This window comes from Xiphias gladius, chromosome 7, assembly GCF_016859285.1.
Source record: "Xiphias gladius isolate SHS-SW01 ecotype Sanya breed wild chromosome 7, ASM1685928v1, whole genome shotgun sequence".
Lineage (NCBI taxonomy): Eukaryota > Metazoa > Chordata > Actinopteri > Istiophoriformes > Xiphiidae > Xiphias > Xiphias gladius.
In genome coordinates this window covers 18,280,409-18,307,386 of record NC_053406.1, presented here as the reverse complement: position 1 = coordinate 18,307,386, position 26,978 = coordinate 18,280,409, and the positions used below count along the sequence as shown (strand labels likewise).

The 26,978-nt window shown below is 39.8% G+C and overlaps 2 protein-coding genes across 2 annotated transcripts; one reads left to right on the top strand and one right to left on the bottom strand.

Moving 5' to 3' along the window:
• Positions 1-6,980: 6,980 nt before the first annotated feature.
• LOC120791771 (extracellular calcium-sensing receptor-like) lies at positions 6,981-10,869 on the top strand. The gene is made up of 10 exons (XM_040130436.1): positions 6,981-7,156; positions 7,369-7,666; positions 7,940-8,026; positions 8,157-8,264; positions 8,401-8,567; positions 8,699-9,176; positions 9,301-9,525; positions 9,640-9,763; positions 9,872-10,344; positions 10,429-10,869. The coding sequence occupies exons 1-10, from the start codon at positions 7,032-7,034 to the stop codon at positions 10,867-10,869; spliced, it is 2,526 nt and encodes an 841-aa protein (XP_039986370.1). The 5' UTR covers positions 6,981-7,031.
• Positions 10,870-13,910: 3,041 nt separating this feature from the next.
• On the bottom strand, positions 13,911-18,854 carry LOC120791774 (extracellular calcium-sensing receptor-like). Its single transcript, XM_040130438.1, has 11 exons — positions 18,748-18,854; positions 18,354-18,645; positions 17,638-17,880; positions 17,402-17,497; positions 16,979-17,279; positions 16,629-16,801; positions 16,319-16,543; positions 16,085-16,208; positions 15,092-15,285; positions 14,611-14,889; positions 13,911-14,339 (listed from the first exon to the last, which is right to left on the bottom strand). The coding sequence occupies exons 2-11, from the start codon at positions 18,609-18,611 to the stop codon at positions 13,911-13,913; spliced, it is 2,322 nt and encodes a 773-aa protein (XP_039986372.1). The 5' UTR covers positions 18,612-18,645; positions 18,748-18,854.
• Between the last annotated feature and the right edge of the window lie 8,124 nt (positions 18,855-26,978).

The following is a 26,978-nucleotide window of genomic DNA, read 5'->3' as shown; positions in this document are numbered from 1 at the left end:
ATCTCACAACACGAACTAACCTAGATCAAGGAGGAACGGAGGACCCAACATTTGTGTTTGTCTATCCTGTTTTCCATGTAACAGTGAGTTAGATGATAGATGATGATCTATCTCTCTATCTATCTATGTGACATGGCCAAAATGATGCAGTTCCTAAACATTACACCCCCTTATGAATGTTGAACTTTTCTTCTGGGAAGGTTATCCACAAAATTTCTCAACCTGGCTGCAGGGATTTTCTCCCTTTCAGCTACAAGAGCATTGGTGAGGTTGGGCAATGACGTTGGGTGATAAGGCCTGGCTGCCAGTCTGTGTTCCAGATCATCTCAAAGGTGTTTTGACAGGGGGTGAGGTCAGGGATCTGTGGAAGCCAAAATTCCCATTTTCACAAACCTGGCTTTTTTGCAGGACAGCACTGCCATGTTGAAGGAGTAAAAGGTTTTCACCAAACAAAGTTGGAAGTGCATTGTGTTCTAAAACAGTGATTCCCAGTCAGGAGTATTAGTCCCAGGAGGTACATGGAAAGATGGCTTAGAACTTCAGTTAATAAAAATAAAAATAAAAAAATAAAAATTCTATTTAAATTAAAAATGTTTAAATTTAAGGGGAAAATACAACACATATGAGGATTAAATAATAGTGTGAGGCTGATTTTTCATATGTGTATGATAACAATAGCCATGAAACCTACAGTTACAGTAGGCCGACTGCACAGGTCACACCTAGGTCAGCTATAACACCTTTCCACCACATGTAAAGATTGACAGTACATGCAAAGAGGTAAGCAAGAAAGCGGAAAATGGTCAAAATAGATAACTAAAAGTAATGGATACGTGATTGAAAAATAACAACTTCTACCAGCCCTACTGGTAGTAACATAACTGGGAACTTGACCAATACTAGGGGAAAAAAAGAAGAAAATCAAATGGTTAACCTTGTTAACACATATTTGTCCCCACAACATTATTAATGACAATGTACACACACACACACACACACACACTCACAATCTCACACTAGTCTTTGTTTTGTGAAACTAAAGAGAATGCCCATACCAAGGACAATGTCGCCATCTCCTGGCAATCTTATGCAACAGCTGAGAAGCTGCAATAATGATAGAGGTGATGCTGCTACCGACGATGATGATTATAATTAAGAAACAAATTAAGAGACAAACAAAAATATAAATATGAACGTATACATAAATGCAAGATACGAGATGCAAGTATAAAGGATGAAATGTACCAAAATTTGAGATGAGATATAAGAAACAAAAAGAAATGTTATACAATTAAAGAACAGTCAAAATTAAAAGGATAAGACACTGCCATAGCCAGAAAGAATGAAGTATACATTCTAAGGATGCACACTGGCTCATAAGGAGTTCACATGTTTACTATGTTGTTTCGAATTGGAACTAAATTAGGGTATTTCGTAAAATCCGAAAATAATTTCTAAGGCTTAACCGCTAGCAACAAAGAGAGGGTAAATTTGGATTAATGTGATGTCCTCAGTTAAAACCAGTAGGGAGCCTTGCTACTCCATTCTGAACCACTTGGGAAAGACAGTAAACTGACCATAATTTAATGCATTTAGCAGAACAAAATACTGCGAAAGAGCAGCAAACAACAGTTGCCGGAAAGCAGAGTGCCAAGTTAGAATGCTATTAATGCAAACTCAGCTCTTCCAGCAACTGCTTATACATGAAAAGCCTTTGGAGGTCCGAGTTATTTTTCACTCAGGGTAGCTTATCTGAAGTCAGTACAGTTATTATGATTATGTATGTTATATATAAGGTAGTGTGAATATGTATTTGGTATCATCTGAGTCTCCTGTAGAATCAGAGTAAACCCTGATGGTTGATTATAGTGATCAAAAAGGTTCTTTATTATAGGTACAAGTACAGAACCTCATAGTGACTTTGAGGCTAACCTAAGTGATAAAAGCATTCATTTGACATGGTTTAGAGTGTTAATGGGAAAATGTGATTTTAGACTGAATTTTTTCCCCAATAAAACACCCAAATAAAGGTCACTGTACTAGAGGACAAAAGCTTCTATACATTGCACCGCTTCACAACTGTACAAGAAATGTTCCAAAATCTGACATTGCTTTGTGAATCAAACTATGACATTATGTGACCTTCAGAAATACAGAGAAACACCATCTGATGTGAAGTACCACTACAGATTCACAAAGTTTGTCTGTCAAAGCCCTGCAGAACCATAAGGACTTGGGTAAGTTTATCTTTTGTGATGAGTCTTTTTGCTCTGCCCAGTACCCGGCTGTATGATGATTACATGGACACCTGGAGAGTGTCTTCTGTGAAAATGGGACATTCGGCAGAGAAGTGCTGATGATTTGGGGGTGCTTTTGCAAAGGCTACAACCAAACAGATTCATCTCTCTATACCATGTATGAATATAACATCTAAAGGTACTTAAAGAGCAAAATCTGTCCGGACCATGCTTCCCAACTGTGATGACCTGCAGCACTGCAAGACAATTATGTATGCCATACAGCTGTATGAAATCATATCCGGATTGTGAATGGAGGAACATCCAGACCCTATTAGGTCAGACCGGATGTAAATCTCCTTTAAATGTTATGTTATGCTATCAGACATTAGAGTTATAACTTAGTGAACAAAGCGAAGTTGCTTGAATTCTTGGGCCAGACAGAAAAAGTCAGACTTTTCACATTTAAGCTAAAGATTATATTTTATTTTCTCTGCAATATAAAACTAATTAATAAAGCTAGTAGTGAATAGTAATTCTGCTGCAGTCCTGCTAATTAATGTCTGTGGCTTGTTTTGAAAGAGGCGAGATCTCCTTCCATTAAAACTCAAAATTAATTAATTTCCGACACAACACCTGCTGAGCTCCTGTTTCATAGCCTCAGGCCCAGATGTCATCAGTCTTGTCGGAAACACTTGCTTGTCTTTGCTTGCCCGGCTGGCTCCCTTGTACCCCCCTCAGCCCCCTGGGTAAGAGGTAAATTGGCAGGTTTAGGATGATGCCATGACGCCACCTCCCTCCCATAATATACACAATAACAAGATTTAAGTGCTTCCCAAGTGTGTGTTACACTTCAGTGCATGTTGTTATTCATGACTGATTAAAAATAAAACAACACTTAGTGCTGGTTATTTTCCTGATGTACAAGTTCACAAACAAGTCATCCCCGCCAACACAACACACGCCACACGCACCTAAGGGCCTACCTAAACACGACTATGCTACCTAAAGGCTGTAGGGGCAAAATATTTGACAGTGAAAATTAGGAAAAGTAAAAGTTCTAATCTGAAAGATAGAACATATCCGTGGCAGTCCTTCAGCTAAATGTGAAATGGTCACTAAAAAACTAAACCACATTTTCTTGATGGTGATGCTTTTATTTGTGCCCTAGTTTGTTGTGACACAAGAAGACCACCCAAGCAGGAATGTGAACTTTGAGTGGTGCAACTTTAGGATATGTGGGCCATCCATCAGTGTGTGTTTACCATCAACCTATTTGTGTCATTCTCAGTCTTTTAAAAATGAACATCAATATACTAACTAACTTCCACAGAGCATACATAGCATGAATGAATGGCTACTTTAATTAATGAATCAAACAAATGCACAACGTTTCAGTGGCAAGGCAAAGCTTGATCGGACAAGCATTTGCAGATGTGTGCTTCTATTTGTTTAGAGATTACTAGATATGTATATATGTATACGCCATTTAGCCACAACAACAAACCCGGTAACTGGTTTTAACGTTGTGGCTGGTCAGTGTAGATATAGATGCCAACTGCATAATTTTCATTTTAGTTTTGGTAAATACGTGAGGGACTTAAACTATAATCCTGAGGTATTCCCAAGCCAGATAGCTGTAATCCTTCCAACATGTTAATGGTCTGCCCTGTGTTCTCCTCCAGGTTGGTCATGCCTAGAATATCTCTACAGGAAGGTGTCTAAAGAGCATTCAAATCAGATGACCAGACTAGCTCAACTGAGCAGTGATTCTACTCCATATTTTTATGGATTTCTTAGCTCCTCATCCCCCAGACAGGCTGCAAAGGAAACTCATTTTTGAAGCTTGTACCTTTGATCTCAGTCTTTTGGTCAATACCAGAAGCTCTTGACCATAGATAAGGGTTTGAAATAGATTAAGTGGTAAATCGAAAGCTTTGCCTTTGTGCTCAGTTCAATCTTCACCACAACAGTCTGGTACAGCTACAGTATTAATGTCAACACAGCACCAATTTGTCTGTAGAACTTACGTTCCATCTTACCCTCACTTGTGAGCAAGGCCCCTAGATACTTAGCTTTTTCACTTTCGGCAGTGACACATCCCCAACCCAAAGGGAGCAATCCACCATTTTCCTGCAGAGTACCACAACCTCAGAGTTGAAGGTGTCAACCCTCTTCCCCTCTGCTTCACACTTGGCTGCAAACCATCCAAGTGCATACTGAAGGTGATGATGCGTAAACAACCACCGCATCTGCAAAAGTCAGAAATCCTGAGGTAGACATATGGGGCACCTTCTAAACCTCAGATGTGTCTAGAGATTCTGTCCATGATAATCACAATTAGTGACAGTGCACAACCCTGATGGAGACCAATTCCCTCTGAGAATGCACTTGACTTCCTGGACACAGCTCTACAGTTATATAATGACTAAGTGGCTAATAATAAAAGCCTTAGTACACCATACTCCGTAAGATACCCTAGGAGACATCGTTGTAAACCACAAAACACATGTAGACTGGATGGTCAAACTCTCATGGCTGCTCCTGTCTCCTTGCAAGGTTAAACATCTTATCTACTGATTCACAACCAGGACAGATATTTGCTCCTCTGCATTGCTCCTCTTGAAATTTCAACAATAGGTAGGAGTTTCCTTTTCCAGCGCCCTGGCATATCCTTTTCCTCAGGAGGGTAAGCAATGTGACCTACTGATAGTTGGAGCCAACCACCAATTTGGTCTGCCAGTCCACAGGGACTATCCACTACCTCTTGGTGACACTGAAGTTGTGATTCAACCAAGAGAGCCTAGTCTAGACTCTAGAGCCTTCAGCTTTTAAGGGTGAATCATATGCAACCCCAGCACCTATCTGCCGATTCTTTGCTAGGTATATATATATATATATATATATATCACAATCTCCCTTGATACTGATACTGAGGAAATGATTTGCATTGAGAATAACTTTTCTCAAAGATAAACCCTTAAATATGCAAAAGTATTGAATTGACTCATGATATTCTCTTTTTCTTCCCCTCTATCTGTCTGTACCTAGCCCTCTTTCTATTTTATGTTTTTCCTTCCTGCTCTTATCTGTCTATTTCACTGTCTGTATTTTTTCTCATTCATTGACTGTCCATCTTTCTTTCTTTCTGTCTGCATGTCTCTGTAATCAGCTTGTTTTACAGGAGCAATGAGCTGACCCCTTTCCCGTGAGAGCATAGGGTGTTCTGATTCTAAGATCTTGTTAAAGGCTTACTTACAATAAAAGGAAACTACTATGTCATGATACTGAGCTTTCTCTTATTGCACGTCTGTCCTTCCTCTTCTGATTGTCACACAGGGACATATTAAGTGAATAAGGAAACCAATATGACCTGAGGCAGCACAACATACAGCATGTAATATTCTCCTCACTTTATACTCTGTGGTGCTCTGTTTCGTAGCCTGTGGGCTATGTCCTGGTAATGATATGCATTAAGGACTCATTAATCTTGCCATATTAAAGCTGTTTAACCCCAAAGAAGGACATTTTAAGTAAGAATAAGAAAAAAATTCAAAAAAACTCAGACCATCCAAGTAAATGTTTTAAGACAAGTTTCTGGGTTCTTGTTAAGCCACTATTATTTTGAGAGCAAATAACCATATAACAGGTACACTCTATGTAAGGTAATATACTCACATTAAATCTACATTCTAAAGAATACAATCATGCTACTTCTGTTTATCATAGTGAACAATATTTAAGGTTTTAATGTTTCCATATGTCTGATCCAACTGTGAAGCTTTCCTCTCACTCAGTAGTTCACAGTGTGTTTCATATTTGTTTGTGTGTGTGTGTGTGTGTGTGTGTGTGTGTGTGTGTGTGTGTGTGTGTGTGTGTGTGTGTGTGTGTGTGTGTGTGTGTGTGTGTGTGTGTGTGTGTGTGCCTGTGTGTTTGTGTGTGTGTTAGCAGCCCCTGTTGACATGGGTCTACTGTCTGCCTCTTCACATCACTGAAGGATCAGTTAGGCCTAGTCAGGCATGACATTGTGACATGACACAGCTCCTGTCTTTTTCCATTTTACTCAAGTGCTCATTCCATTTCCTTGTTGTTGTTGTTACTTACTGTGGAACTGGGGGTTCTTTTCCATTGATCAGAAGCCCAGGAGAAATAAGGTTAACTTCACAGTTGTGATATGGGGTAGGAAGCATATATAGGCTACAGGGTAGCATCTCTTACTTGACACTATAAAGATTGGATAGCTTGTCTGTGCTCTGTTAATGTAGCGAAGTTGCAGCACTCTGAAAGTGTTTAATGAACTTGGATGAAAAAAAAGGCTTTATAACAGCTTATGCTGATGAGATGCTTTTTACTCTTTTTTTTTTTTTAGTTTAAGATTATTTACCTGTATTGACTTTACTAGTGATTTTGTACGTCTAAAGTTCTGTAGACACCGTGCTTATCTGAATGGACTCATGAGTTATTATTTTCTGTGTACTAGTTCTTGAGCTTTACTGACAACTGACCAATTGTTTGGTGCTTTGTCCTCTAATGGGATACTTATTGGGCTCATTATTTGATGTTTGTATTGGTTTGTCCAAATATCTTTTACTTGAACAGGCATATTTTTGGTATCAAAGGTATATGGTGGCATAGCTCAAAGAAAGGATGAATCATTTTTGGATGAGAACAGCACAGCACAATCTTTCACTGAGAAGGAATGAGTTTTTGCTTTTGGGTCTCCTGTGGTGTGGGACTTTTTCCTACAACGCCCCCCAAGACCAGAGCCAACAATGTAAGATAATCCCAGGTTCTATGCCCCTGCCTGTGCTAGAGAAAAAGGGTGACATTACCTTGGGGGGACTCTTTTCCCTTCATGACATGGTGGTGGAGCCCAGTCTTTCCTTCACCTCTAAGCCTCCTCCCACACAATGCACCAGGTAAGCTGTTTTTAGCAAGTCCTCAAATTGCTGGAGCTGCAAAGTTGTGATGAAACAACTGTAATTTAATATGGAACAAATCCTGCTTCCAAAGTTCAGTGCATCCATGCTCGTGAGTGATATAAAATTCCTTTTTACAGAGCTTTGTGTTGTCTTGAAAATTAAGATTGCTTCAAAATTTGCTTTCAAGACATCTTTGCCTCTTTTTCCAGATTTAACTTTAGGACATTCCGTTGGATGCAAACTATGATCTTTGCCATCGAGGAGATCAACAGAGATGGCAGACTTCTTCCCAACATCACACTGGGCTATAAGATCTATGATTCATGCAGCACACCCCATCAGGCTCTGAAGGCTGCCTTGGAATTAATGGGGATGGAAAAGGGTTCAGGGTTTGAAGGAGAGAGTAAAGGCACCTGTCATGGCACCGTACCAGCAGTTATAGGGGATGGAGGCTCTACTCAGTCTCTCGTTGTAGCCCGTCTCCTAGGAGTCTTCCATGTGCCACAGGTAAATAAGTCAGAGATACTCAATAATTGTGTACTAGTCATTTGCATTTAATCTGTTTTAAAGCCACTGGGCAGGGTAGAGATAGCAGTGTCAATTGCTTTTTGCCACAACATTTCTTGTTGACTTTTAAAAGTCAACAGTCAAATTCAACACATGGTGGCTTTAAGCTTTGAGTACGGTGAGTTAAGTCCAACCAACTGAGTTAAAAAAGTTTTAATGTCGGACATTGGACATTGTTTTATTAAATTACCGTGTATGTTTTCTCCCATTCAGGTTAGTTATTTCTCCAGCTGTGCCTGTCTCAGTGACAAAAATGAGTTTCCTGCCTTTTTAAGGACCATGCCCAGTGACTTCTTCCAGGTTAGTGGCAGCGGACAATCTGAAAGATTACACAAGATCTACACAAACAAAAGCATGTCCATATTTTCATTTCTGACACAATATAAATCAATCTCTGTCTCTCTCTTTTACTTTCTCTGTCTTCTTCTAGGTGGATGCACTAGTACAACTTGTTAAGCATCTTGGCTGGACTTGGGTGGGTGTGATTGCAGGGGATGATGATTATGGCCGTGGTGGGGCAAATATTTTTGCAGATAAGGTGGGTCATACACTTATAAATAAAGAATTTAATCATAATAAATTCCCATTTTGTTTTTTTTTAATGTTTAACTTATTAAACACTGTAAACATAATATGAATTAAAATGTCATGTATCTCCTGTCTTGCTCTCTTAGGTTAGAAAGTTAGGTGCTTGTGTTGCCCTCCAAGAGATTATCCCTAAGAACCGAGCACAGACTGCAATTTCATCTATTGTTTCCAAGATCCGCTCATCTGGGGCTCGGGTGATTCTAGTCTTTGCTGTGGAACAAGATGCAGCAGCCTTGTTTGATGAAGCACTAAGGCATGATACTTTCAGATGTTAAGAATCTTTCACAATACTATGTTATTTATAATATGATACAAGCTCACTTTGGCTAATGTCTGATGTGTTTGTCAATGCAAAAATGGCATCTACATGTCTCTTGAATTTAGAGAGGGGCTCACTGGGATACAGTGGCTGGCTAGTGAGGCATGGAGTACGGCTGCCGTCCTCTCCACCCCCAAAAAGTACCACCACATCCTCCAGGGCTCTATGGGATTGGCCATTCGGCAAGCGAACATTCCTGGATTGCAAGACTTTCTGCTTCGCTTGCATCCCACGACCCCAGATGCCCTTCAAGATCCCTTCTTGATACCTTTCTGGGAAGACGTGTTTCAGTGCAGCCTGGGTTTGCAGGCCGAAAGTCAAGAACATAGTGTTGAGGGTAAACCTCCATGCTCTGGAGCAGAAGAGCTGGGGAGTGTGACGAATATCTATTCAGATGTTTCACAGCTAAGGATTTCCTACAATGTCTATAAGGCAGTGTATGCCTTTGTCCATGCGCTCAAGGCTATGAGAAGCTGTGTGAAAGGAAAAGGGCCATTTCCTCTACAGGCCTGTCCAGATGCAGGCAATATACAGCCATGGCAGGTACCATCCCATATGTTCTCTAATCGAGTCTAGATTAACAAAAGTTATAGTAATGCATGCTAATGCTTAAATTTATAGATTTTGGTAATTCTACAATATGATCATAAGCACCTTTTTCTCTTAGCTGCTTCATTACTTAAAACAGGTGGAATACTTGAATATATTTGGTGATGAAACCAAGTTTGATGAGAATGGCGAACCTGCAGCCATGTATGACCTGATTAACTGGCAGCTGAGACCAAATGGAGAAATGGAGTTTGTCACTATTGGCAAATTTGATGAGATTGCCGGAAAAAAAACCCTCCAGATCCAGGAAAACAACATTGTATGGAATGGCAATCAAACCAAAGTAGGGATCACAATAGAATAAAACAATGTCTTGTGACTTGCAGTTTGTGCAATAATATTTTCATTATGTGACTGAGTTGTGACCAGAGTAGTATGTGCTTCCTCTTTTGCTTAGGTTCCCCTGTCAGTATGCAGCAGCATTTGTCCCCCAGGTACCCGGAAGGCAATCAGACCTAACTTCCCTATGTGTTGCCATGATTGTGTGGTTTGTACAGCTGGGGAGATTAGCAATCAGACTGGTGAGGAAAGACTGTTTGCCCACACCCTGTTTTAGAATCTGACTTACTGTACAGTTGAAGTGGAAAAGCCACAGTATAGCAGCTAAAGCCTTCTTGTCTTTCCTTTAGATGCCATAGAGTGTGTGCGCTGCCTGCCTGAGTTCTGGTCCAGTGCTGAGAGGACTGCCTGTATCCCCAAAGAGGTGGAGTTCCTCTCCTTTAGCGACACTATGGGCATCACCCTGACAGCTATTTCCCTTATTGGCTCCTTCTGCACCTGCGTTGTGGTCTTCATATTCTCCTGTCACAGAACCACCCCCATTGTCCGGGCCAACAACTCTGAGCTGAGCTTCCTGCTGCTTTTCTCCTTGACTCTGTGTTTCCTATGTTCTCTGACCTTCATTGGCCAGCCTTCTCAGTGGTCCTGCATGTTACGCCACACAGCATTTGGGATCACCTTTGTCCTCTGTATTTCTTGTATTCTGGGGAAAACTATAGTGGTACTAATGGCCTTCAAGGCTGCACTTCCAGGCAGAAATATCATGAAATGGTTTGGGCCAAAACAGCAAAAAACAATCATTATCTTTTGTACACTGGTCCAGGTAAGGACTTCTAACTATTTATGCGTTTTGGATAATTAGAGGATTTATTCAAATGTTTGAAAAAAGACATTTCTATTTATTCAGGTAATCATCTGTACAGTGTGGCTGGTTGTTGCTCCCCCCACTCCACGCCAACTGATACCACGCGAGAGTGCAATTGTCATTCTCTTGTGTGATGAAGGTTCACCCATAGCATTTGCTCTGGTTCTGGGCTACATTGGCTTGCTGGCCAGCCTCTGTCTTGTTTTGGCCTTCCTTGCAAGGACACTCCCGGACAACTTCAACGAGGCCAGACTCATCACCTTCAGCATGCTCATTTTTTGTGCCGTGTGGGTCGCCTTTGTTCCCGCCTACATCACCTCTCCAGGGAAGTACTCCACAGTCACAGAGGTGTTTGCCATCTTGGCCTCCAGTTATGGACTGCTGGGCTGCATCTTTGCACCAAAGTGCTACATAATCCTGCTGAGGCCAGAAAAGAACACTAGGAAACACTTGATGTCCAAAGTTGCCATTGACAAATTTTAGGAGAATATGTTCATTCCATTCACATTTTATGCAGTTCTTTTACTTGCTCTTTTCCAGATGAATAAAAAACTCACTTCAGTTCAAAGTGTAAAAAAACATGTATACAAGTGGTGGCAGACACAAAGCCTTAAAAACCTCCTGTCCTTGAATATGACCAATTAAATTTTACCACCAGATGGTAGTAGTGTGCTGTCAGTGCTCCCCTCTGTCATTATGCCCCATCAGGAAATGCACAACCATGCTGTCAAATACCTTTATGCTTACCAACAACTTTCCCCGATGTCTTCATTTCATTTATTTCATTCATATTCACACACATATTGCTGTAAATTCTTACCTTTGGAGTAGTGAAAGACCTACTTTATCTTTATTACTAAATTTGGTGAGTGGTGTAGAAATAAAGACGGGAAGTATAATCACAGAAGCAATACTACAATATCATCAAGAGGTAATGTATCCTATGAACCCCCTATGACCCCCTAAAAAAAAAAAAACTACCACCCAGTTGAAGACTTCAATCATTGTCATAGACAGCAGTTCAAAAAAAGCATGAAAACCCATATTTTTCTAGGATTAAATGATTTTATTTTTCCAGTTACATGACACTCCTTTGATATCCTCAGGGTGAATGTGAAGGACAGCCCAGTGCTAGATCTGAATGGGATTTGGCAGCAGTGTCCATGCTGATTTGACCTGAGATAGAATGATGAGGCCCAGGGTCTCTGAGGTATGCTTAGTGGAGATCCCTGCTGTCATTGGTCAATTAAATCCTCATACTCCAGAGGCCTTTACATTTGAGCATCACGCCTGGCTGTTCCCTACAATAACAAACTAAAATGTCAGACATTTTTCTGACTCTCCACAGCTGCTCTCAGGCTAACATTGATTATCCGCCACTGATTGATTTCTTGTTCCTCCCAAGGCAGAGGAATAAATTGAAAGCTCGAGAAATGTCAGGTCTCTGACATCTATCAGGAACAGGCAGGGGCAAAGGTGTCGGGTGGGGCAGATGGACAGCAGTCTTTTATACACGCTGTATTACTCGATTTACATTTATTACAGGACAGTATTAGACAGTGGATTGATTTTTCCTCATAGTGTATGGCCTGTCTCTGTTTCATTTCAAAGAACAATCCTTCAGATCATTGTAATATTTGGTTGACTTAATTAAGGAAGCCAGAATAGACCATCTCCACTGGAGGGTTAAATAATTAATTTGGGCCATCAAATTACAGGCATGCAGACATGAAAAGAAGCGTGTCATGGCTGTGAAAAATATATTAAAAGAGTGAGTGATTGTAGAGAATATGACCATTCATAGAAATCTGTTCCAAGACATACTGAAAGAGGATATGTTCAGACGTGACAGTGTAGAGATAAAAACAGGAGGGAAACTGAAAGCTGTAATGAAGGCATGAATTCTACTTGCTTACAGCTATTTATTCAAACTTGTCATCGGTAGTTTTCTTTTTTTTTTTTTGTTTTGAGGCAAAAATTGACCAGATGTTTCCCTTTAATGACAAAAAACATGCCGCAGGGACAAATGAGGGTTTACCCCACTAAAACAGAGGTTAGCTAAGTAATACAAAATACTGTGTCATGAATATAAAATTGCGTTATTATATATCAGTCTGTAAGGAGGTGTTAGTAGTGATTAGGCTACAGAGATATACGGGTGAAAAAATACAAACACAGTACAACAAAGTTCAGCAACCTTGCAGTAAACATCACTTTGGTACACTCTGTAATGATTAGTTTGTTCTGTCAACATCAAAAGTGTTATTTTCAGTTTAATAGTCTGTTTTGAGAAAGTAGAGAGAATTCACAAGGAAGAAACCCTTACCAACATTAGGCAAAATACAAATAACTGCTAGTTATGTAAAAACCCTACAAACTGCTTCAAAGATTAACATAAAGTTGAATCAATAACTGTAGCAGCCTGAAAATCATTAATAGCCATTTACTGCATGTGTTGGGCCATTGCATTTTATTGTGAGAATCAGTGTTACTGCTATCTTCTCCACCTTTTGTAAATCTACCAGGTTTATCGATAAGAGTATTAGAGGACACGATGTAGCATTACAGAAAAGAGTTTTAAAGGAGTAGGGTGAGTGTTCATATCAGTGAACTTGCATAATTATTATATAAGGCTATAGTGTTGAGTGAATGATACACGTCTGGCTCAGATTTATACTATGAGCAAAATATTCTTTTCATGATGATGGCAGCTCTTTCACCATAATCCTGGCATTTTGTCATTTTTCCCTCTTGAAACCAACTCTTTTCAAGTAGCTTTTGCTCAAACTTTCTTTCTATGATGTAGTTAGAGCCAGTGTCATATTGGAGATGGGCACCATAGAAACTGCACCAGAAACTAATGGTCTCTGCCATAATAGCACCATTCACTGGGGCCCACGTGGTTGCCTACATTATACAAGCTAAAAAATGATTAGAGGGTCTCAAAAATTCCCTGAAATTGAAGGAGCTGTACTGATGATGGCCTTTTTTTTAATATGGTATTAGTCACTATGCTAATCTAATTAGGTGCCAGATCCACATTTGGGTCTTCTAAAATGAGAGGAAAGATAAGAAATTTGAATGCAGTCCGGAGACAGCAATACAGCATTTCCCACACTGGATAATATATGTAAGAGCAGACAATTCTCACAGTGTACAACACAAACACTCGCACATCCACTGTCTGATGAGTGAATGTTTATAATGGGCTTTCAGGTTGGAACCACACTAACTCATGACCTAATAGTATGATGAAATGTTTATTTCCATTTATGTAGACATACAATACAAATGCAAATAGTTTTTCTGCAGTACATTTGACAGCAACATTTTATATCTTAGATCAGAAGTGAAAGTAATTAAATTTCAAGAATTATTATTATTTGCTGCTTTAGTATTATTATTATAATTGTATTTTTAATTGTTTATTATTCCATATGTCTTGATAGACACCATACGGTTCTGAAAAGTATAGAACTGTTTTCAAATTCCATTTTAGAGCCTTTATACCCTTATCTATTGACCTACCTGGCCATCAGATGTTTTTTGGTGTTTTTCTCAGGCCTCAGAAGTATAATAAAACACTTTGGGGCAAAGATACAGAACAGAAGGCCATAACTTGAGGCCAGGATTGCAAAAATCTCCACTGCAACAGTATACTTCCCAGGAGAGCTAACATAGGCAGGCACAAAGGCCACCCAGACAGTACAGAAGATCAGCATGCTGAAGGTGATCAGTTTGGCTTCATTAAAGTTGTCAGGGAGTTTCCTTGCTAGGAAGGCCAGGAAGAGGCAAAGACAGGCCAACAGGCCAATGTAAACCAGAACAAGTGAGAAGCCCACCACAGAGCCCATAGCACATTCGAGAATGATCTTGGGTCCCCAGTTGTCCGTGATGTCTCTTTCTGTAGGCTGAGGAGGAGCCAGGGTCAGCCAAAGCACACAAATCAGCACCTGGAAAAGTAAGGTTGGGTCAGGAAATGGAGAGGGATATATGTTTAGAATACGAAGAAAATGAAAACCCGGGGAGAGATCATAGGAGGGTATCCAAATCATGACCAGAAAGCAGTTCGGAACCTACAGGACCCTGAACAAGTCATTAAAACTTTATCTGTATCTGACCCTGTCCTTATATGGAGGTGGGGTGTGAAAAACAGGATATCATACAAGAATCCCAAAAGGAATGAATAACATTAGATCTGATATGTGTTATAAACAGAATCACCTGTACCAGGGTGCAGATGGAGATGCCCAACCTCTGCTGAGCAGGACCAACAAAACGCATCAGGTTTTCCCCCGGCAGTGTGGAACGAAAGGCCACCAGGACCACCAAGGTGCGGCTCAGCAGGCAGGAGATACACAGCACAAAGCTGATTCCAAACAGCGTATGTCTCAACATACAGGACCAAGGCACTGGCTGTCCAATGAAAGCCAGCGCACATAAGAAGCATAACTTGAGTGACAGCAGGAGCATGAAGCTCACCTCTGAGTTGTTGGCTCGCACCTTAAAGCAGGGGAGGGATTTGGAAATAAGGACACACAGGGAGAAATTACAGCATGGTGTTGAATATTATCATTTATATTATAATTTCAATTTCAGGGAACTGCACTATAAGTACACCTTTATTCTCTTAGCATCATGAAACTACAACGTAACACTCTTCAAAATGTGATTTAGCATCATCTGGGATACTGCTATGCTTTACCAGTGGTGTGTGTCGGTGGTAAAGGAAGGTGGCAAATGCGGCAGCTGTCAGTGCTGCCCCAACAGCTGAGACGATGGAGAGGACAATTCCCATGGTGTCACTGTAAGAAAGGAAATCCACCTGCTGGGGAATGCAGAATGTGTGGTTTGAGTTGGACCAGAAACGCTCAGGACACCGAATACACTCTAGAGATCCTAAGTAGAGACAAAGAGAGAGAGATCGCACGAGAAAGGGAGATAGCAGATGTGTTCAGTCTTTTCCTTTTATTAAATAATATATCCATTAGAGTTAAAATCTTATGCTTAATGACCCTCTCTCAGAAAATATGAAGAGAAGTGGACAAAACCTGCCATAAGTGGAGATTTGGAAAATTTGAAGATCATTTGTGTGTTTAAACAAAATTATTATTATTATTAGTGGTAGTAGTAGTAGAAGTAGTAGTAGCAGTAGTGGTAGTAGTAGTGATGATTTTCAGATTTTTGGGTTGTTCAGGAATTACAGATACAATCACTAGCAGACCAATACTCCTTGATATTTAAAAAAAATCTATGCACAGTTTCCTCAAAAGTCCTTTTAATTTCCCACAATCTGCAAGATTAGAACGTAGAATCCTTAAATAAGACTTGGATTAAGTTTTTAAAGCCCTTAATTATTACTGAGGAGCATAAACAGTATTAAGAGGCTTCAAATTGGTCTTGGTTTGTTCTGGTTTTATTATATAAAATTAGCTATTGCGTTCCCATTCCACCTTAATCTTAATATGAGGAATTTAAGCCATTTTGAAGTGTACTACTGAATTAATCACTGTTGCCTATCATGAATGGCAAGAAAATTTGAGAAGAAAAACAGCCTCCATAGAGTTGTTAGAAAACACTGGGTCTACAAGTGGTGGTCACACATTATTTTAGAAGTGATTGCTTACATGCAGTGGAAGAAGAGCTTTAGTCATTAATATGAATTAGTCAAACAAATAAAATTCACCCTCCAAATTACCTGTTTTGCTGCTAATTTCTCCCTCAGCACAAGGCAGACAGTCAAAGCAGCATACAGGTCTCCCTTTCTGCACAGCTTTCCTTGTACCAGGTGGACAAGGACTGCTACAAACAGACACAGGCACCTAGGAACAGGTATATACTGAGGATTCAGAAGTAGAGACACTCACAAAGTGACTTTCTGGGTAACTAAAAGAGAGACTACTGATGGAAAAAAAACAGTAAAATTAGACACCTTATGTCTGTTGCCTCCTCCCCACACCACTCTGTCCATATCAATATGAAAATTCAACCCCTGAGAGGACACAAAATGGCCAACAGTGACAAACTCTATTGTCCCTTGAGCTGTCACGTGCCAGTTGATGATATCGAATGAAGCAGGCGGGTCTCCGTTCTCATCAAAGTTCATCCATTCCTTCAAAGGTGTTGTAAAGTTCACTTGTCGCAAGTAGTGGGCTATCTGACAGAGAAAAAGGTTGTTTCATGTCATTTCTTGAAATGATAACATCCGTGGCATCCAAAGATTGTACAAAAATTTCACTTACTTGTACTGGCTGCAGCCGCAAGACATCAGGACACTGGCCTTCCAGGAAGGGACCTTTTCCAGGTTCACAAGCCAGCATGTCTTTTATTGCATGAGCGATAGCGTACACAGCCTTGTAGACATTATAAGTGATTCTTAGCTGAGACACATCTGTGTACAAACTCTCCCCAATGCCTAGGAGTGACCCATCACAGAGAATAGATAAGCAAATAAATAAATACATTTCAATTTAAAAGACATTAAAAAGATATCACAAGTGAAATTAAAAATTGGGGGAAAAAAAACCCCTTTGGAATAATGTTTTGAAATGATTGAAAGATTTTGTCTCTTTTTCCATCCGTTTTTCTTCACCTATGACCTCTAAGCCTGAGCACGGTGTCCCTCCCAGTCCAGCACTAAGAGAGCATCCAAACAATGTATCCCAGAGCTCCCTCAAGAAAGGGTCAGAATCAGTTGAACTCAGGCTGGGATTAATGCGAGCCAGAAAGGCTCCCAGCCCAGGGATATCAGCCTTCCGCAGAGCAAATCCTATTGTTCCAGCCAATGAGGGAATGTTGTGAGGAACTGAGACAGGGCCATATGTAACCCAAGCATCATTAGCAATCCACTGCTTATCTGTTACGTTCTTGTGGATCACTTGCTCCAACAAAGCCTGACAAAAAGATGAGAAGCAGAGGTGTATCATGCACCAGGGTAGTTGCATTTAGTATTCATAATGTCTGTATTTCTAAATAATATGAAAATTACAGCTTACAGCTTTAGTAATTAAATAACCTTTGCATCCTGATCTATAAGAAATGTTACCACAGCTCTGGCAGTGGATTTCTGGATGGTTTCAACAATCCTTTGCACTGTCGTCTTTGAATAGACCTTGGAATGAATAGGATGTATATTAGGAAACACAGAGAGAACTGCACATGGTAAGAAAGAGACAAATTAGTAAGAGAGAAAATGAAAAAAGAAAGAGAGGGGACATGTAGTGACACTTTCAAAATGAGGCATTACAGTACCTTTGGAATGACTTCATGGTAGGCAACACACACTTCACTTCCCCTGAGTGCATCCATTAACATCTGAATCCCAAATCTGCCAAAATCATCATCCGCAGACACGAGCCCCACCCAAGACCACCCCATCAGACGCAGCAGCTCAGCCATGGCCTGTGCTTGTGCAGCATCGCTGGGCATTGTACGGAAGAACAGCGGATACCTCCTCTTGTCACTCAAGCACACACAGGAGGCTAAGTAGCTCACCTGTCAATAAAAAGAGTGAAGAATATTACACATTTAGAGATCGACTAGGAGAGTGACAGTGAATATGAAAAACAAAAGTAGACATATAAGTTGAGTTGTTATACTTAAGTAGTCCCAAAGAGAAACTTTATCCTCTGCGTTTGACCCAAGCTGGTGCTTCTGTCAAGTGCAATTGCAAGAGCATCTATAATATCTAACATTCATTACTTTGATTTGGAAAAGTACAGGAGCAGCCAGAAGAAACCCTCATTAACTCAGAGAGAACTTGGAAACTGAACATGGGCCAAAGTTAGACCTACTGGGGACCCATGAACTTCTTCCTGTGAGGCAGCAGTGTAACACTGCACAATTCAAACAGAAATGTGACAGCAAAGAAACATATGGTGTTGTAAAACAGTATTAGATGCGATTCGCAACAAAGCTAACAAGCACATGGATCGTCATTATGTTTGCAACACATCAATTATCCTCACCATGGGTATATCAAACACCCCAAGGGTGTTTGCCACAACAATAGAGGATGAAGTGCGTGTATCACCAACAATAACTGGCACTGTCGGCACAGATTCACATTCTGAGTTTGCCAGATGAACTTCCGTTCCAGTTACCATAGCCATGGCTGCTAACAGAGTGGTGCTCTCTGCCAGGCAAGTATCAGCTGCCAGATAGCCAAGGGTGAAATTGGGCAGGAGATTTGGGTTATTATTAATTTCCTCCACTGCAAAGATCATGACCTGAAGCCAGCGATAAGCTCGCTGGTTAAAACTGCAAACATGAAAATAATAGCAAGAAAGATGAACATCAGAAATCAAGATTACAAATCGAGTTGTTCAAGAAAAGAAAATATTCAGTTCTAAAAAATCTTACATTTCACAGGACACATTAACTTTCTGACTCTGAAAATCCAACTCAGGCTGTGGTGCCCTCACATGAACCGGGAACAGGCCCCCGATCACTACATCTCCTGCCTTGTAAACACTACCTGGAATAGACTTTACCATCAATTGGCAGGGCTCTCCTCCATAAACCTCCTGGATCGTCCCAGCAAGGGACCAGAGGAGCAGAGCACAGATATGCATCACTTGGAAGATAGGACTGCAGTGAGGGAGATCCAAATGAAGGACAAAGTACAATCAGCATCAGTTAGTTAACATGAGACATAACCGTGTACATACAGCCTGATAAAAGTGATGAATGTAGCAAGAGCCAAAAAATAAAAGCACTAAGTCCTATGGAGAGAATTTGTGACCTTTCATTTCTGTTGACGAAACAGAGAGCAAACCAATATATTTTGCAAGTGAAGTGTTACAATCTATTTTGTACTCAAAACACAAACTCATACCTCAACTCAAAAACTCGGTGGGATACTTGCTCTGAGCAGCAGTGGTTGCGGGTCACCTCTCGCCACCCCAAAGGAAGGAAGAGGAAGATGATGCATCTGATATACAGAAATCGCTGCCACAAGGGAGGAGCATCAGATTCTGGCTTAGCAGGAAGAGAAAATTAGTTTGTTATTGAGGGGAGAGAATACAAGGTACAGTAATACAGTAATGGAGGAAAACCCAGGTGTTTCATTGAGATCGCCTGGGATAGCTGTTTCAAAACAGATGATGCAACAGTTTCTCTTACCTTAATATGAGACACTGTAGCTAATGGTATGAGAAACTGCTTTTCTATCATAACTGGACTTTTTGAAAGATTATCGAAAACACATGAGTACATTTTGGATTTTTGATAGTCATCAACAACGATATGCTTCAGCGATAACAGGGGTTTGGTAATTCCATGTAATCATACAATCAATTAGATCCCATATCTCTCAAATGTCACCATACTGATGATGGGCTATATGTGGGCATGTGAGGGTGCTTGTGTAGATGTACAATTATCAGGAGGAATAGATGAGAGAGGCCAATTAAAGATAAGAGGGATTGGAGGGAGAAAGAAGGAGCTGTCATTTTCAGGAGCAGGCCCTCTCAGTGACAAGTGTTCATCCAATTACACCACGAGTGTCCACTCTTTTCTGTTCTCCCCTTCTTCCCTTTCTGTCATTCTTCCTGTGCTCTCCACTTTCTAAACCAGCTGATCTCTCTCTTCCTTCTCCTTCAGCCTTTGTTGGTTCTTAATTACTTAATTACTGCTCCACTCCTCTCCTCTTGTTTGCCCTCTTCCTAACCTTTAAAGACATAGTTTAGGAAATATACTATTTGTACATTTCTGGGAAAAGTCTTATTTGCTTTCTTGTCGAAAGTTAGATGAGAACATTGGTAACACTCTCATATTTGCATTTTCAGTGTGAAGCTGGAGTCAAAATCTGATAAGCAACGAGTTGTGGTTTTATGGGAAGTAATGTACATACTGTAAATCCGAAACTTGATTTTGGACTTTGGTTTTTGTATGGATTAAACAAAAAAGACATCCCGCGTTAATTAGTGTTTTTGAGAGGTGCTGGTAGGTCGACTTTATTATTGTTGAACAGTCTTTGTGCTAAGATAAGCTAACTGGCTGCTGGCTGTAACCACCTATGCGTTTGGTATCAATACTCTCATCTCACTCTTAGCAAGAAAGCGAATAAGCATATTACTCATAGCCTCTAACAATTCCTGTAAAGTTTGACCCTAAGTCTTCTTCCAGTCTTTACTGGAAATTCCCAAAGCTCAACTGAAAATAAAAGGACACCAAGCATTTGCTGTCTTTGCTCCAAAACCTTGGAATAATTTACCCCTTTATAGTATATTATCCAATCGAGCTGAAATTTAATAAGAAAATCAAAATCCTAAACGTACCTATACTCCCTTGCTTTTGCCTGCTTTTTTAAAATTATTTATCTGTTTATGTCTTTATCTGTTTACGCATTTATTTATTTTTGCTGATATTTCATTTTATGAATTCAGTTGTTTTCCTTTGATTTTTAATATCTTGATTATTCTTTTATTGTTAAGCTCTTTATAACCTTTGTTACGAATAAACCTTTATCTACCTACCTACTTACTACAAAACACAAATGGTGGTGCGCCAATTCATATAAAACAGTTAAGTCATGCCCTCATAAAAGTGAGTTTTGATCAGATACTGTTCACTAAAATGAATTTTATTTGTTATTGACCCAAATTACCTATAGACCTAAATGAAAAAGACCCAGAGCAGCCTCTAGAGACAAAGTTGCCTGCCCCAGCTGCAGCAGCTCCTCCAGGGGGATACAGGAAGACGAGCTCTGGGACCAGCACAGCTGGGACCAGGTACAGAGAGAAAAGTATATAATGGGAATGGCCTCACCTCCAAAAGATGTGGAAACAATTTAATTTTCTGTCAGTAATATAATGCTTTTTGTGACTGCTGAAGAGAGGGGAACAGGTTAAAGATAGGTGGGACCAATGGATTTAAATCCAAGTCAACCAGATTCGTTTCGCCCTGCCCTGCTGGATGCCAGCGTCAACTCTTCACAGCACGGAGCCTGGCAATGCACCTATCACAACAAAAAGATTAGAGCGACCATGAACAAGAGAGGTAAGAGACCCACATTCCACCCAGAAAATTGAGACATGAAATGAGCCAGAGTTGAATTCTGTAAATCTTTCCACACCCTTCCAACACTTTGTTATTGTTTCTGCATTTGTCTCTCTAATTGTGTGTACATCAGCTTCATCCCAGACAGTCTTCCCTGCTCTGCTGATGATAGGATGGATTGTCGGTTGCAGAGCAGTTGTCTACTTTGTCTTCATTTTGCTTGGGTACATGACGCCATCTTTGAAGACTGTGAAATTCTTGTATATACATTTATCAGTGTATGAGCAATATAGTATGTCCTTCAAATTTAAAGATGTGTCTGTACATGCCTAAACGGATGAATGGCTGAAAAAAAACGCTCATGAAGTATTTGAATGTATTACTGCCATGATGGTGAGTCCACCACTTTGATCAATATCTAACTATTGAATAGATTGTCATGGACCTTTGTGTAGACATTTACATTTGCAGGAAAATGAATTTATTCCTGAAAGCTCTAAAATAAAAACACAGAGTACCTCCAATATCAGACCAGTTTAAATTAATCGACCAGTAAATAGTGTGTGTTCATTCCACTTTAGTTTTCACCCTCCATTCAGTCAGTGTATAGTAAGCATGTAAAAAAAAGAATAAATAAAAAAAATTATGTAAATATTGCTCATCTGTTCATCTTTCAAAATTTACCAGGCAGGCTGCAGCATCTGTCTGTGTTTGAGTTACACAAATGGATTTGGATTTTCTTTCTTTGGCAGAAAAGAGGTATGCGAGGAAAAAATTGATTTCATCACAGAAATGAAGTTCTTCTACCCAGGGACACAGGGATGAAAAGATCATCTGTCTCTATATTTTGATATAAATTTTCTATTGGATACTTAGCTATTTTGGCAGACATGTGGCAACGCTGTTATAAAAGTTAGCAAAAGATTGTATTGGATCTCCGCCAGGGTCTAGTGGTGAAGTTTCCTTTGACATGAGTAATTGTCCATCCTGTTACAATTTAATCAAATAACATATTTCTGTGGTTTTCTCATCTTCAGTTTAATACATCATACTATAATCTTCTGTACACTGTGAATTATAACTCTTTTAAACATCTCAGATTGAAATCCATTAACTCTACCATTAAAAAAACCCAGCTTTTTCTATCAACAATGTCAGATGTGATACATTTCAGTTTTTTTTGTATTCAGGCTGCTGCACTTCACTCAACAGAACAAGGAGAAAAAAAAACACAACATTTTGTAACCAAGAGTAATGGATATACCTGAGTGTGTGTGTGCATGTGTTTGCGCATCTGTTTCTTTGTGTATTCATTTCACACAGCTGGGCATCAAAAATATTGGGTATTAGGACTGGCAATGCCGTTGCCATGGCTACCACAAGTCTATCTTTTTCAATTTGAGTAGTCCCAAGCGCTCATAGGATGTGAAAAGTAAAACAATGGAAAGAAAATTGGGTGGGGAGCTGTACCTTCTTAAACACTTAATTGTTATGTGCTGAGAGGGCCTTGGGGAACATTTTGCTAATTTGGATTATCAAACGTGAGGATTTGATGAACACTTTTGCTTTTGGCAGATTACTGAAGTCAAGATGAAAGCCAAATTCACGCCAACCTCAAAGATTCCAGCCAGTATTTGGATTTCAGCTAGAAGCAATCAAACAACTCCCGTTTGCTTGACATGTCAGCTCATAAGTTGCCATTACAACTGAGCCCCCAAATCTGTAAAAGTAGCGCTGTCAGCTAAGGAGCATTTTGAAATCTGCATTTAATAACAGGGAATTAGATTGTCAGGTTGTTACAGCAAATTGTGCCCCATCCACTTTCCAGTAAGCAGGAGGTGTAAGCCTTATAAGCCTGCACAGACTAAATAAGCCTATACCCTTGGTGTTATGTTGGACATGTGCACCAGATGCAAACATCAGTCTGACAGGGTAACGGGGTAGAGATGGAAGCTTTCTGTACCACAGCATAGACAGCGTGTGTGTGTGTCTCTAGGTTAGCAGAGACGCACACACCAGATGCATAAACACTTGCACACATGCAGGAAAACATGATAACAAATACAGTCAGTCATACACATGCACGTAGAGCACAAGCTTGTATTAAACACACACACACACACACACACACACACACACATATACGCGCACACACAGACTACTTTTTGGCAAGCCACTAGCATCAGGTTGTTCATAGCTAGTACCATAATTGTGTGTTTACGCTGTTAACATGCCCAATCTGTTTATTTAAATAACAGAAGAACACTACTTCACACTGCCACTTGTCAAGACACGCGCCCCTCCCAACTCTCGCAGCCAGCCTCAATTTGGCATTTCTCTCCTCAAATAGATCATTATGCAGGTACACCGCATGGTACTCTGTAATAAGAGGTCTGCCAGGTGTGGTACATTAACGCTGTGTGTCTGCTATTTAGATTACATGTTTATTGCTCTGCTGCTTGCTCAGTGGAATTCAGTCATTTGTTGAAAATATGTGATTAGGACAGTGACAGATGTTCCATCCTAAAATGAGGCTAATGGGTGCCACAAAATGTTTAAACCATGCCAAACAACAACAAAGTTAATAGAAGTAATGCAGTAGTAATAATAACTGTAATTTGTGCATTTACACCTTGTTAAATAGTTTTAACAAGGGAAATTTAATAGAATGTATGCTATAAAAATATACTATTGTTTATAATAGTAGTAGCAATATTATAGGAGTAGCATAATTAGCAGTACCAGTAGTAGTGTTTGTAGGCATAGCATAGGAACAGTCTGGCCTAAGGCAGGTTGTTTAGAAGCCCAGGGGTGTTGAGGTTATAGCCAGGTCCACAAAAAGGGCCCTGCATGTGAATCTGATGCTGTTCACTGACTCATAGGGAATTCCCAAGTTTGTAAAAACAGTAGCTTTAGGCAAGATCCAGCTGTGCTTTAAAAGAAATCAAAAAATAAATATCAAAAATAAATTCAGATACTGAAAACCACAATTGGAGTAATGTGATCTTGTTGTGTAAGTACAGAGCTGCTAAAATTTAAACAAGATAAAGATATGAAAGCAACAAGTTGATGTAAGAATTGCAAACAGTTACAGACTTCACAAATTTCACGATTACTTTCCTCAGATGATTTACAGTGGGGTCCAAAAGTCTGATAACACTTTTGTGGTCTCAGACTTTTGGACCCCACTGTAACTGGAGAAAAAAGATTGCATGACTCTCTTTAGAAAAGCTGAATTCTCCCAAACGTCTGCTAGTTTAAACCTCTATGATATACTTACCATTTGAGTCTAGTGTATCTGGGTAATCAAAAGTGCATAACAATGCAAGAAAATAGGTAACTACTGTGTTTATGGATTATTTGGTCTAATGAGACCATTGAATTGGAAAGCAAAAAAAAGCCTGAAACAAAGAGAAGCCCCACAGAGTACTGCAAGTCAAGAAGTAAATGGCATTTCCCATTGTGACAGAATATGTCTTATATCAGCCGAACCAATTAAGTGCTGTGACTTTCATGCCAGTCTCGAACTTGAAGTAGTTTAATTAAAATTGCATGGTCTACAGTGTCATGGAGTGCATTCAAATGTAAAAGTAATGAAACTGATCCTTTTACCTGTCTACTGCTAAAAGACGATCAATTGTTACTTTAATGACACCAGTCTCTTTAATTTTACAATACCCTCAATGAAGACTGGGTTTTGAGATAAATGTTGTTGGGATTAACTAAAACTATTATATAAAACTAAAATTCTTGGATTATAGCTGTAATTGTTGGGACTTGAAGGATGAATGCCCCTTTTTCTGTGGGAGAGAAGCTGAAATATGCTGAAGTACTGCATGATTAAATAAGAAGAAGAAAAGAATAAGTGCACTGCAGTAGCCTTGTCAAAATGTGATTAGAAAAAAAAGCATGAATGACTTTCTCGGTCTGCACTAGAACCTGTGTCTCAAAGTGCATTTGAGCAAACCAACAGAGCCTAACCTGTGAAGAAGAAATGAGATCCAATGCAGAAAACAACAGCAGGTTTTATATTTTCTATTTGAAGAAACAAAATAATCTGTAAACCTTAAAGGAAACTGGATCTTATATTTTTGATGAAAGTAAACTTTTGTCTAGTCTTAAGTCAATCACCACAGCCTCGGCTGAACAGCATGGATATGTTGAACAACCACAGGATGTCGCTCTTTTACATTAATCACGGAGTGAGCGAAACACCTTTATGAAGGCTCAGACGGAAGATATAAGGTGTATATTCCCAGAGAGATCAAGTTAAATTTGTAGTTTCTAGAACAAGTTATAGAGGCAAGGTGGCCATTAATGGAAACATTATGAAACGATCTATCGTTAGTCATGACTGTAATGTTTATATCTTGTAAAGGTATTTGATTCAGTGACTTGAATGTTCACTGATAAATTTCCGCATTTCTAGTGTAAGTGTTGAATCTTTGAGGGTCACTGTTTTACTTGTGGTTTCATTACATTGCTAGAGTACAGCGTGTCTGACAGGCATACCACTAGGCGTGCAGGGTGCCATTTCTATTGAAAGGCATATATCCTTGACAGATGTCAAAACAGACACATTAAAACGTGTACTGTATTCTTTTGCTGCCTGTGCAATCACTTGATATGAGCGATGTGCTTTTAAATGGAAGAAGTCACTTAATTTATGTATTAAATCAAGAGCACCAATAATAGTGAGACTTTTAAAAGGGCATAGGAGAGAAACATTATTTATCTTTTATACCAATGCCAGAAAGAGTATTGGTGTCAAAACTGTGGCAATTTCAACTATTTACATAAAAAATCCAGCCTCTTTAAAATTAGAACAGGTGGTTATCAGTGGCCGTTAACAATAAGGGCACAGTGAGAATGCGCTTCACAATAAGAGCTCTTTTCAAATCAAGTGTGCAACAGCACAGTGCCCACTCTAATTACCTGAAAGACTTTATCGCTTGCATGCACCGCATAATTTGCACGTGTATATGTGTGTATGCACATTTGCTTTTGTGCACGTTCTCTAAGGTGTGCAGGCGGTGTGTGTGCACACTTTCACACAGCTCAGACACCACACACTGCCCCAAGCACTGCCAAACACACACTGACATGCATTCCTGAGGCTGCTTGCCCACCCCCCACACACATACATACCACTGGACCCACTGTTAGGGTCGCCCAAAGGGCACATGAAGGAAAACTGAGTTGTTTTATGACTAGAGGGCAACCGAGAGGAGCACAACTTTGAATTGAGAGCAAGGACAAAAGAAGGTCTAGCATGAGTTTCTTTCAAAAAACGATCTTCAAGATGAAAGGTTTAAGGTGCATGAGTATTAATTATGTTTTTTTCAATTGACATACAGTGGGGTCAAAAAGTCCGAGACCACTTACACATTGGTCTCAGACTTTTGGACTGTATATGTTCAATCAGGTCACTTTTCTCATTCTTATTAAGTTTAAAATTACAAACATCCCCCATGCTCTGTGTTACTTCAGGATAAAACATCAACGGGCTAAAGTGTTCAAAGTGCAAAACACTCTGCTCAGCCTCCCAGGAACATGCTGAGGTGTTGTAATGTTAGCTGTGATGTTAGCTA

Coding starts and splice junctions, on each gene's coding strand:
- LOC120791771 (XM_040130436.1), top strand. CDS start 7,032: ATGCCCCTGCCTGTGCTAGAGAAAAAGGGTGACATTACCTTGGGGGGA. Junction 7,667..7,939: donor GAGTCTTCCATGTGCCACAG/GTAAATAAGTCA, acceptor TCTCCCATTCAG/GTTAGTTATTTCTCCAGCTG. Junction 9,526..9,639: donor GGAATGGCAATCAAACCAAA/GTAGGGATCACA, acceptor TCTTTTGCTTAG/GTTCCCCTGTCAGTATGCAG.
- LOC120791774 (XM_040130438.1), bottom strand. CDS start 18,611: ATGATCTTTGCAGTGGAGGAAATTAATAATAACCCAAATCTCCTGCCC. Junction 16,544..16,628: donor TGCGGCTGCAGCCAGTACAA/GTAAGTGAAATT, acceptor TTTCTCTGTCAG/ATAGCCCACTACTTGCGACA. Junction 15,286..16,084: donor AGAAATTAGCAGCAAAACAG/GTAATTTGGAGG, acceptor GTCTCTACTTAG/GATCTCTAGAGTGTATTCGG.